Source organism: Balaenoptera acutorostrata, chromosome 9, assembly GCF_949987535.1.
Source record: "Balaenoptera acutorostrata chromosome 9, mBalAcu1.1, whole genome shotgun sequence".
Taxonomy (NCBI): Eukaryota; Metazoa; Chordata; class Mammalia; order Artiodactyla; family Balaenopteridae; genus Balaenoptera; species Balaenoptera acutorostrata.
Genome location: NC_080072.1, coordinates 25,711,456 through 25,724,091, shown reverse-complemented (window position 1 = coordinate 25,724,091; position 12,636 = coordinate 25,711,456). Strand labels below are relative to the sequence as shown.

Genomic DNA, 12,636 nt, shown 5'->3' with positions numbered 1-12,636 from the left:
TGCCAGTGTTTTCACGACGGCTGTTTTTTAATGAGCTGGGGTGGGGATCTACCCTTGCATCTTTATCTTTTGTGACTGTGGAGGCCCTGGAGAGGTGGGCCTGGCTGTGAGGACCACAACACTGAGGAGACCCAATGCCTCCCAAAGACAATGGGTGGCGGGGGGCTGGGAAAGCAGTGGCACTCTCTGGATCAAGGTCTCAGATCTCCCTCCTCTGTGATGGGGCACAGAGACCCCTGGGCTGCTCTCCCCCTCTCCTGGGCCCTGCTGTGAGGTGGAATGTATGCACCCAGGGCTTCCTAAACTGAAGGCGAGTCTCTCCCACTCCCTGGACCTTCAATTACACAACCCTTGACCCATGGCCATGGGTCGAGCCTGTGGACAGACCCTGCCTTGGGTGGCCATGTGGTGGCCCTCCAGGTGAAGCTCCTGCTAGCATATATACTGGACAAATTATAAAAAAGCATCTTCTCTGGGCAGAAAATTGAAAAAAGGTGGCCCTCTGAGTAGACCAATTAGAATGGGCACCCTGTCCTCAGGCTGACATGCCTCCATGTGTGTCCCCCACTCATGCCCCTCACTGCGTCCCCTTGTGCAGTGTACAACCTGTATATCTGTTCTTAGCAGCCCTTTCCCCAGTTGGGAAAGGGCTGGGACCCTGAGGACAGCACTAGACTGGGGGCCAGCAGGCCTGGACCCTGGGGCTATTTACCCACTAACCTGCTGGAGATCAAATAACCTGCCAGAGCCATGACGTTCCCATCTATAAAATGAGTGAACAGGGCAAAATGTGCCTAAGAATTCCTAACAAGAATGATGATAACGTGACATCATCATCATCATCAAAAGAGGTGACAGCCACCACTGATGGAGGGCCAGTTACCACCCAGACATTGTCCTAAGTGCTTTTTCTGAGAGCACTAGCTCACTCGATTCTTACTACCACCTTTCTAGGTAGGTGCGAATACCTCATTTTATAAAAGAAGCAACTGAATTTCCAAGAGCCCAGGTAGTAAATGCTAGAGCTGCGAGACAGAGGCCAAAGCCCACTTTCTGAGACTCAACGACCCCACACTACATCAGCCCAGGGTGAACAAATCCCGCTGCACCCCAGGGACAGGCCTTCATCCATCTGAATTCGCAGCCGCCGCCCGTGTCAGGCCGCCTCCTCACAGGCACACAGGCCGGGGCCAGGGCTCTTTTTCCACCTTATCGGTCGCTCGGTCAGTCAACACACATTGTGTCGCATGGTCCACCAGGTGTGCAGCCCCAGGCAGATCCCTACCGTTCGTTGTTCAGGGCCATCCGCGGGGGGTCCAGGTTGGGGTTCTCCATGGACTCCATCTGTGGACACCGCAGGAAGTAGTAGAGCGTGTGGAGGGCGTCAGGGGACCAGGTGATGGGCTGGGGTGGCTGGCGGGCCTGGCGGGCGGGGCTGGAGCCAGGACACAGCGGGTGGCGGCCCTGCATGTGGTGCATGGCGCGGGAGACCAGGTCGCCTGGTGAGGAGGGCAGGAGAGAGGGAGAGAAAAAGAAAAAGTCTGCGTTTATAGCCCACATTCTTCCAAGGATCTTGCTAGCTAGAGGAGCAGCTAAGCCTGCATGCTTAATTACTATTTACCCAGAGGCAGCAGGTGGAGGTGGAAACTGTCACCCAGACACACGATAGCAATTTAGATTCCCTTTCACTTTCAGTTCTGCCTTAACAGTTGAATGAAACACTTGGTAGGGCCCGGCCCCACCACAACTTAGGCGAATACGGTTTCTTTTCCAACATCCCCACTCCCTCCATCACCCCACGGCCCTTCCCCCAGCTCTGACCACAGGAATCTCCCTGGGCCTCTTTTCCCAACCTCCAATTCCTGTGCTAGGCTGCGTGGTGATTCTCCCCCCGTGCTGTCTGGTGCAAAGTCCAGGTACTTCCGCAGAATAGGGACCTCCCTCTCCACGGCCTCAAGGAAAATGCCCACCACCATCCATTATGCTTATTATGTGCTGAGTGTTCAATTTTCTAGAAATAGGATTTAATTTGATCCTTACAAGGCTGGGGCCCGAGTAGGATCCCCATTTTGCAGACGAAGAAATTGAGGCTTATCCAGTAAGCAAACATTTACTGACACCATGCATTTCCCTGGTCACAGGGATGCCGCGGCGCCCAGTAAACGGTAGAGTCTAGATTTGAATCCAGGCCTGTGTGACTCCAAAGTCCATGAACTGAACTGGGACCCAGGCCGTGGCCTGCCCTAATGAAGTCTGCAGGGTCCTCAGGTCCCCATATCCTGTGCTGTGTTTCTTCCCCAGTTGAGTCTTTTCAATTCCCCACCGGCCCAGGACAGGAAACGTCCCATCATTGTGTGAGGCCACAATGCTGAGAAAGGATGGGTGAAATGGCCCCAGGCACCTGCGGGCCCCTCTTTCTAGGAAAAGTGGCGCCTTCCATTCTTCTCAGGCCTGAGAACTGAGGGGGGCGTCCCCTGTGGGTCAGCTTGCCCCTTACAGATAACCCCTTGGAGAGAAAGCCGCTGGATGAGGCTGAGCTCAAGGAGGGAGAAACGAGCAGATTTTTAATATGGCAGGTGAAGTGTTGTTCAACGTTCGACAGGACCAATTCATTCACTTATTCCGTTAACCTCCCCTACAGAGCCTCTGGGTCTGGGACTCTATACCATGTGTCCCCGGCGCCCTGCACAGCTTCTACGGCACAACGGGTGCTCGGCAAACATTTGGAGAATGAAAAAGTAGCCTTACACATTCATTTCATTCAAAATACAACTTCTGCTGGGGCTTGACTTGAGCTCGTTAGCTGCCAAGTTCTCCCATGACAGCCACAGCGGCAATGCTCGTTTCCAAGCAGGGACGATGACAGCCCTGGAATTGGAGATCTCCACTGGGAAACAGCCCTCCATGCCACCCCCAGGTCCTCACTCCTCTCTACACAGCGGACTCTGCCCATCCCGCAGTTGTAGCTCAGCTGCCTGGGTGCCTCCTGCCAGACCCCAGGGCCAAGAGGGCTGAGGGCACTGAGTTTCTGATGCCTGGTTCCCATCCCCCAAACTCTAATTTAACTGGTCTGGGGCAGGACCCAGGCGTCCGTATTTTGTAAAAGTTCCCTCAGTGAATCTAATCTCCAGTCAGGTTTGAGAATCACCAGGTAAGCGGATGAGCGCATAGATTCTGGATTCAGACTTGCCTGGCTTCCAATCAGGGCTCTGTTATTTCCATCCTGTGTGCCTTACGTAAGTTACTTATCAAAGCCTTGGTTTCCTTATCTGTAAAATGGAAATAATCGTTTCTAACCTAAAAATCCTGAGGATTCAAATAAATAACCAATGTAAAGCACTTAACATCATGCTTGGCACAGAGTAAGTGCTTGGTAAAGTTAAATATATCACCATTATTGTTACTGTCTTTTGTTATTAACCCTCTATCCTACAGGCCACCTCGTGGTACTCTTCCTTCCAGGACCTCTGCCTGCAGTCAAGCACTGCCCCGCATTTCCCAGGACAGGAGGAGTCCAGCCCTGCCCTCGGGCTCCTGGGTAGTAGAAACTGGCATCAACAACCCCAGGCCAAGCCGTCTCCCAGCAGCTAGTTGTACAGCTAAGTTGGCTGCAATAAGTTGAAACCTGGCTCCCGTTTCTCCAGGTCTAAATGTCATAACTGTTGGCATGACCACAGGACCACAAGGAGGAGAATTCAAAGAGTCCCTGATAGCATCAAAGAAATCTTGTTGAAATATCATTTCAAAGACTCGACAAGGTAGAAGTCATTACCATTAATGATGTTTAAGATGGTTTCGTTGTTCCTGGTGTAGAACCCTTGGCAGCACATTTCCAGCCAGGATGCAGGCAAGAAAATCGAGGAAGGAATAGGAATACCTCCTAACAGCTCCCTAAAAGGAAAGCCAGGAACAGAGAGGCCTTCCGAAGGTTCGGGAAACCATGAAGGCAGCAGCATGAATGGTGACTGGAGGTGGAGTCCCTGGACACTTTGCTCCAGGCCCAGCTTCGGGCTATCAGTCTCTCTCAAAGACCAAAGAGACAGATGCCTGCAGACAACTCTAATCAGGCATCTAAAAAACTTAAGCTGCGCTGCAAGTCCAGGTTACGGGCAAAGACAGCCACTTGCTTTGGATGTTCTCCCAGAGGGATTTTCCTCCCTGCCACCTTCTATTTTCTAGGCTTCAAGATAGACATGAAAAGATAAGACAAAATCTCTAAAAAAAAATCTCTTTACAGCCACCCCATAAGGGAGGCATTTCCATTTTACAGACGAGGACACAGGCTACACAAATTAAGTGATTTGTCCAGTGGCACAAGCAGGACTTGAACTAGGGTTCCTGTGTCCCAAACGCACGTTCTCGACCATTGTGACATTGCTACTTGAAGTGTGGTCTGTGAACTGGGACAGGTCTGCAAACTGGTAACTGGTTCAGAAGTTCATTTCAGAAACTGAGAGTGAGCTTGGAAAAACTTCCAGAGCAATCTGACAGAGTGATTTTATGCCTATTTAATCTACTTAATAAAATAAAATGGCTTGCATCTTACCTGTGCTTTATTTCATATTTCTAAACGTTCCTTTTTATTGTATTTTATAAAAGTTTCAGTTTGCAACAAAGCTGGGGGGATACCATCCCTGACCTGCTACCACAGTGAGTTTCAGAAGCTGTGGCCCAACGGGGCTGTGCTCTTGGTTTGGTACAGCTGGGCACTCAGAGCTGCTTCTGAGACGTCCTTGTACTTGAGAATCAATTGATCCTAAACTTGATGAAACCTCAGTCTGAAGCCCAGAAACACCCACAAGTATGGAGAAACAAGCCCTCCCTGCTTGTTAATCACGAGAGCCCTGAGCAGAGGTGCTATGGCTTCCCTCTGGTCTGTCCAACCTGCATCAGGAGCCATCGAATAAAAAGAGAAGGGGAGGGCCTGGGATTCAGCACTGTCTCCAAAATGAGGCCCATACCATCTGGCTCCCTTTAAAAAGAAGTGTTTTGTTTATTTCTTATTCCCTTCCATTTATCTTCTCATAGGTAGAGAGGGACAGAGGAAAATAAAAGTGCCCGAGCTCCCTATGCAGATGGACCTGATACAAGAATGAGACTTCTTGACCTACCTGGCAGGCTGGTCCTGGCCGGGTGCAGGGAGAGAGTGGGTGTTAAAGCCGGGCTAAACTCTGAGGTACGAGGTGCTTAGCGCCAAGTATCACTAGCCTCATTAAGCTCTTTAGTCTTGAAGAGAAAAACTGCAATATCTGCCTCCACCTTCACCTCCTCCCTCCTTCACAACGATTAGCAAAAACCCTGGTTTCAGAGCGAGGGAGCTCCGGCATCTTGGCGCATGATACAGCCTGCTTGGTTGTCGGTGAAAGATGCTCTGGGGATCCTTCTTCCCTTCTGAGAAGGTCTGAAAAGTGGTTGAGCCAGGATGGGGACCAATCCTAGGTGGGTTTTAGGAGGCAAAAACTGGACGATAGAGAACTTATTCTTACACACACACACACACACACACACACACACACACACAAATACACAGCTCAGGTTCTGTTCTCATCACTAGCGATACGTACACCAGGGGATACAATAGAGAAAGTCTCCATTCTCATGAAGCTGAAGTTCTAATCACGTGAGAAAGATGACCAACTATTCACAAGTAAATATATAATAAATGCCAAGTGTCCATTAGTGCTTTGAATAAACCAAAGCCATAAGATGGGAGACAGAGAACGAGGGTGGGACCCTTAATCTCCGCAGGGTGCTCAGGGAAGGCCTGTCTAGTAAGTGTTATTGGGCAGAGACTTTAAGAACGTGCCACATTTGGACAACTGGAGGAAAAGGTCACAGGCAGAGGAACAGCTAGTTCGAAGGCCCTGGGGTGGGAGGATCTTAGCCAGGAGGCCAGGGTGGCTGGAGCACAGTCAACAAGAGAAGAATAGGAGACGAGGAAGGCAGATCATATGTCCAATCCCGGACTTCACTGAGTGTGTTGGGAAGCCATCGGGGTAATTGAGAGGATATTGAGTAGATGAGTGACATAATACAATTTGGGTTTTAAATATCCCTGGTTTGGCCCGAGTTGGTAGCCCTGGAAGTGGTGAGAGGGGCAAACTTAAACTTGGGATAGTTTTAGAAGGTAGAACTGATTGGACTTGGTCCCTGGGCTGAATGGTAAGGACAAGCCCTTCCCCTGAGGGAAGTTTCTGAATGCTCGCCTTGTGCCTGACTGTGGATTGTAATGGGCACAGAGACCACTACAACAAAAGGCTCTATGATAAAAGTCAAGATCAGATTCCGATCTTATTTATGTATGTATGTATGTATGTATGTATGGCTGCAATGGGTCTTCGTTGCTGCATACGGGCTTTCTCTAGCTGCGGCGAACGGGGGCTACTCTTCGTTGCAGTGCGCGGGCTTCTCATTGCAGTGGCTTCTCTTGTTGTGGAGCACGGGCTCTAGGTGCATGGGCTCAATAGTTGTGGCTCGCGGGCTCTAGAGCACAGGCTCAGTAGTTGTGGCGCATGGGTTTAGTTGCTCCGTGACATGTGGGATCTTCCTGGACCAGGGCTCGAACCCGTGTCCCCTGCATTGGCAGGTGGATTCTTAACCACTGTGCCAGCAGCGAAGTCCCCAGATTCCAATCTTGACCTCAGCTGCCCTGAGATGCTGGTGGCTGGGCTGCTAGTCACGTCTACGAAGCCCACAGCCCTAAGTAATTTACAGCTTTGCTAAAGTCAGACACAGCAGGAGTCAAGCCCCCTTTCTGATTCTTATTTGCAACCTGACTTGGGGAAAATGACTTTTCCTCTCTAAGCTTCAGTTCCCTTATCAGGACATACCTTGCTGAGCCGTTTTGCACAGTAAATGAGATCACGTGATGAAGGCACTTCATACAGTGTCCTGCACACAGTAAGTGCTCACTTAATGTTCAAAATGCAAAACAAAATCAAGGTGTTCTCCAGTGGACTGAGGCCTAAGTGTGTCCCTCACTGTCCTCAGGCCAGGAGAGTTCACCAAACAGACTGCGCATAGCCCCAAAGACAGCCCACTGTCCAGGAGACATTCCCCGGGGGTGGGGATCAAGCCATACACCCAAGCCCACTTCCTGCAGGGTCCTCAAGAGGCAGGGGACCCAGGTGGCCATGCTGGAATGCTCCTAGGAGACAGAGAGCTCAAAGTGCTGCTTTCTGTCCTAGCATTATCACCAATCTGCTCTGTGACCCTGAACCAGGCACCTTCACTTCCTGTCCTGGGAAGGGAAGGAAGATGGGGGGGTGGGGGGAGGAAGCGAGGAAGCTGTGTCCTAAAGAAACAGAACGGCTTGCCATTCACTATTCAGGGGCCAGAAACCTCAAAGAAATCACAAGCGGAAAAGGCTGGAGCAGACTGAAACTCCATCTGTTTCCACACTGTGCGCTATACGACCCTTGGCACATGTCCCCACCCTCCGCTGGGTGGTCTCATGACCCCAGGAGGAGCATGCAGTTTGATTTCTCAAATAATTGGGATAATGAGAGGGAGAGATCGGGAGACACGGGGATCTCATGCCTCCTAACACGATCTTCTGAAACACCTGTCAAACAGCAATGACCTAGACCCAGGGGTTTCCCGCTGTGTTCCAGAGAGCCCTGAGGTCCTGGGAGATGCCCACGGCACCGCAGGGCTGAGGTCACTGACCAGGTCCTCCTTCAGCCAGAGAAGCTCCGCTTTTTCCTTTCTTTTTCTGTGATGAGGTTTCGGGAGGTGCTTTCTTTCAAATACTGGTTGTAAATTCAGAGCCCTTGGGGCCAGGCAGGTAAAATAAATAAATGAGACAGGCCAGCTACGAGAGACCGAAGTATTTGGCAATGTAGGGAATGCCTCCTGTCCCCTTAGCTGCCACTCAGCTCCCACTGATCGCTGCTATGCAGGAATAGGGCACTGCAGTGCCAGATCGTCTGCTTTCTCTAGAGAAACGAGAGATCCAAATTTGGATGTGATTAAATGCACCTGCCAACTAAAGCACACATGTCTGTGGGCCACCAGTGTGCAACCTCTGGCTTTCAGAGAAGGCAAGAAGCGTGGAGGAGGAGGAGGAGGAAGCCAGGACCCAGAAGGTGGGCTCTTCCCCGCCTCTCCCTTGGAGCCAGCGGACTGTGGGTGCCCCACTTACTCAGCTCCGAGATGCTCCCCACGCAGGTGGCCAAGAGGGACTGCTCCAGGGTCCGGAGCTCCAGCTGGGCATAGGCATTGGCGCGCTCGTCGTGGCCCAGGGACCCGCCGTTGTAGGGACTGAAGTACGCAGGGAGGGAGAGGACACCTGTGGGGAAACAAGGTGGACAGTGTCAATGAAAATAATCAATAAACAATCAATAGTAAGAATAGGAAAGAGTTTTATTTGAGCCAAACTGAGGACTAGCCCAGAAGCCCACTGTCCAGGTTACTCTGAGAAACCTCTCTGGAGAAGCAGGGTTTTCGGCACAGTTTTATATCTTGTCAGAACAAAGAATATTAAACAAGTCTGGGTTACATTTCTTCAAGGTTTGAAAAAAAAAAAAAAAGAACAGACCAGCACGTACATAGCAAGTCGGTATGCCTTAGCACCTGGGAAGGGAGTCTTTTTTTTTTAAAACAAATTTATTGGAGTATAATTGCTTTACAATGGTGTGTTAGTTTCTGCTTTATAACAAAGTGTGGGAAGGGAGTCTTATCATCCAAAGAGGACCAGCATTGGCATCCCAGGAAGGGAGGCATTTAATCTTTATTTTTAACCTAGACGTTATTTACTTCTGGTCAATGTGCCCTTTTCTTTAATAATTAAAGCCAACGTACAATGTATGTTTGATAGGCCACAAACAGGCTATTTTAGTTAGCATAAAATTCAAGGTAACTCATGGATAAGCCAGAATGACTTCCCTATATGTCAATATGTGAAAATGTCTTTTATCAACAAGTCACCTGAGGATGGAAGCAAAGCTCAAAGGCCACAGCTCTGCTCCCTGTCTGCTCGAGTGCAGGTGGTGGGCAAATCGCAAGGCTCCACTTAGGACAGCTGACTTTTCACTGCGGACGGTGCTGCAAGAGCCAGGATGAGGGTGGCCCACCTGTAGACGTGGTTTAAAGCAATGGGAGACCATCCTTTCTTGGAGCTGCACAAGGAACTGGCCTCCAGAGGCTGGTGGGCCACATAAGCGTTCATTCATTCCTTCCCTGCTTCACTTGCTGAGTATCCAGAGTGCCTCACTCGGCCCAGGTATTCTGCTGCTTTTAGGATTCCGGGGTGACAAAGAGACCTGGCTTTGTCTTCACGGAGCTCAGTGGATGGGGCGGCAGATGGAAACGTTCACCCTGCCCACCCAAAGGGCGGCATCGCCCTTGGAGTCCTCCCACTTCCTCATGCTGCCCCCCCCCTTCCTTCTTCAAGCCAAGAATAGGACTAGGAGAAACCACAGAGAAAAGGATGTTGCTTTCCCCACTCCAGGAAGGGGACTCATCCAGCCACTGGCCAAGGCCAATTAGCGTTTTTCATTAACACTTCAACAATAGAGGAGCAGAGCTGTCAGAATCAATCCCAGAGGGTGACAGCCTGTAAATTTCTCCAACTCACTGTGTGGCTTCTTAGAAAGCACCAGAAAAGCAAAATCAGACTGGCTTAAAATTACATGTTGGTTCTTAGGAGCATGTGGCCACAAAGATTCCCAGTTTTTGGTAACTGCTTCTTCTTTGATCAAGGCATCTTTGTCCAACCCCCTTGAACTTTATTTTTTGAAAGCAACATACCCACAGGAATTTATTTTAGTCACTTTTGGGAAAATCTCTTAAAATTCCTTGAGATAACAGAAGAGCCCCTGGGATGTGGCCAAATCCAGGCTAGACTTCCCTATCCTGTACCCAGAAATGTCACAAGGATGACAACAGCCATAGGTCCTGCAGCAGAGAGGTTAAGACAGGGCCTTGGAGCTGGAACATTTGGGTTCATGATTCTAGCTCTGTCACTTAAACCAGCGGTGTGATCTTGGGCAAGTTACTTCACTTCTCTGTGCCTCAGATTCCTCACGTGTTAACTACAGGTAACAAAAGTTACCTAGCTCACGGTGTGGCCGTGAGTTGTCAGATGTCCACGTGTGGACTGCTGCGTGGCTCAGAGTAAGTGCTCTTTGGGTACTCTTGCTATTACTTTTCCTATGAGCTGGGAATGCAGGCTTTAGGTACACTATCTCATTTATTCTTTGAACAAGGTGGGCACTGCTGTCTCCATTTTAGAGAATGTGCAGAGAGTTTCAATAACTTGCTCTACCAAGTGGCAGAGCTAGGATTCAAATCCAGGTCTGACTGGCTCTGGAATGTATACGTTTCACCTCTCTGTAAGCCCAGATTCAATGAACACACCACCAAGCTCACCTACGGCTGTCCCGATTCAGTGTTATTCCTGCTTGGTTCACCCATGGAAGCCCCAGTGCTGGGCCTCGTGTGCTCTTTTATGGGGCAAACGCACATGGCAGCCTTCCTGCTGCCCAGATCCTGGCAGCGTTCTTTGGCCACGCTCTAGGTTCGGCTGCCGGTCAGCCCTGCCCTCCTAGCCTGCCCCTCCCCTGACCCAGCCTCCCTGCCCTCCCCAGCACTGCCTCACTGCCCTGCTGTGTGGCTGGGACCTGCCGCTCTGAATCTCCCTCCGACCCCTCCAGGATGGCAGCGGCAACGGACTCCCGATCTGGGCGCTGGTTCGGCAAAGCAGGGCATCAAAGCACTTCCTCAAAGCCAAAGCTCTGTTTCCAGTGGACGGAGGAGGGCATGACTAGCTTCCCCCTGCCCCCAGCCCTGTCCCCAAAGCAGAACCTCTCCCTGACAGCTGAGAACCCAAATGCATTAGGAAGACCTGGCTCTGAGCATTAAAACAAGTAGTGAAACAAAAGACAACCCTCCCATCCCCAGCCCGAACTACAAGCTCAAACCCATGGGCAGCCCAAATATTTGGGAGGGTTTCTACGCATCTACGGGTCTAACTCAGGCCCTGCTCTTCCTCTTCTCTTCATTATTAATCCACAGAAACAACGCTGGGGACGTGTGGATCAAATTTACAGCGCTTAGGGCAAGGGAATAGGAAATTCAGCTGATTTGTCAAAGGATTCCCAGAGAGAAATATTATGTCAATGGATCTAGTAACAAGAGCTTGCAGCTCCATTAATAATAGTTCCCATTTTCCCAGTCATCACCCACCCAAAGGGGTTTTCATTTAATACTGTGGCAAAAGTAATTATGAGCCTATTATTGATAATAGTAATTGATAGCATCACAGATTTTGCATAGTACCTTTTGCTTTTAAGAGACTTCGAACACCGAGGAATACGTAATCTATTCTTCCGGCAATGGAGGTAGGGAGGTCATTATCCGTAATAGCCACTGCTGACTTTTAAAGAGTGCTCACTATGTGCCAGGACTGCGATAACTTTATATGCATGATCACATGCAATTCCCAAGGCTTCATGAAGTACTGTTTGCACCCATCTTGTACATGAGAAAACCAAGGGTCCCGCCCCCAAAGTTAAGTGACTTGCCCAAGGTTACTGAGGGTCTGAAACTGAACTGGGGCTAAAATCTCAACCTCTTGATTCTCAAGCTGTTGAAATGAAATGACGTCCTAACTTTGGCCCCCTTGTCCTTTAGTTAAAGAGCACAAGGATATCTGAGAGAAAAGGGGTTCTGTTCTGTTTGCGCCTGGGGTCTGATAGGAGGAAATATAAAGAAAGACCCAGAAATACGACTTTCTTTTAATGTGTCTCCAGGCACTGCCTGCCAAGGAACCCTGGAGGCCTCGCGTAAAGCTCTACAGACTGAAGGCCATCTCTCTTATTCCCTCTGATCTTTCCAGAATGCAGTTCCATAGCTTGTCTTCCAAATCTGCCCCTTAAGAAAGCCTTTTTTGGACTTCCCTGGTGGCGCAGTGGTTAAGAATCCACCTGGCAATGCAGGGGACACGGGTTTGAGCCCTGGTCCGGGAAGATCCCACATGCCGCGAAGCAACTAAGCCCGTGTGCCACAACTACTGAGTCTGCGCTCTAGAGCCTGCAAGCCACAACTACTGAGCCCGTGTGCCACGACTACCGAAGCACACACGCCTAGAGCCCGTGCTCCAGAACAAGAGAAGCCACTGCAATAAGAAGCCTGCACACCGCAACGAAGACCCAATGCAGCTAAAAATAAATAAATAAATTTATTAAAAAAAAAAAAAGAAAGCCTTTTTTAAATGTCAATGTGAAATTCTTCAAACACTTGCCTTAAGTTCTCTCAACACTTCAGTGCCCTCTTTGCCCCACAAAAATTCCCAGCTTTAGGGAATGGGCCCAGGGCAAGGTCATTCTGGAAAAAGGGATTTCCAAAAAAAAAAAAAACAAAAGAAAAGCAACCCCCCCTCCCCCCTCTGTTTACTAAAATCCTTAGAAAAAAACTGTTTATTTCAGTCGTGATGGAAAAAAAAGCATGCTGGAATGAAACCTGTATCCCTTTATTAATTAATAAGGACACCCCAAATCAATCCCTGCTGAACTCTGTAAAAGTTACAGAGAAAACCCACGTGCGTCACTCATATCGTTGCTGTGAAATGAACTCCCGAGTGTGAGGCAGGGAGGCAGTAGGCATGATGACCCAGGCACCCTCTGTCTCCCTCGT

The 12,636-nt window shown here is 49.8% G+C and overlaps 1 protein-coding gene across 2 annotated transcripts in view; it reads right to left on the bottom strand.

The window, feature by feature from the left end:
* The window catches only part of ABTB2 (ankyrin repeat and BTB domain containing 2), a 188,038-nt gene that overhangs the window by 40,178 nt on the left and 135,224 nt on the right, over window positions 1-12,636 (bottom strand). For both annotated transcript variants that reach the window (XM_057552604.1, XM_007181050.3), the window contains exons 2-3: window positions 8,144-8,290; window positions 1,286-1,499 (exon numbers count right to left, since the gene is read on the bottom strand). In XM_057552604.1, coding sequence (XP_057408587.1) covers window positions 1,286-1,499; window positions 8,144-8,290 — 361 coding nt within the window. The remainder of the gene's footprint in view (window positions 1-1,285; window positions 1,500-8,143; window positions 8,291-12,636) is intronic.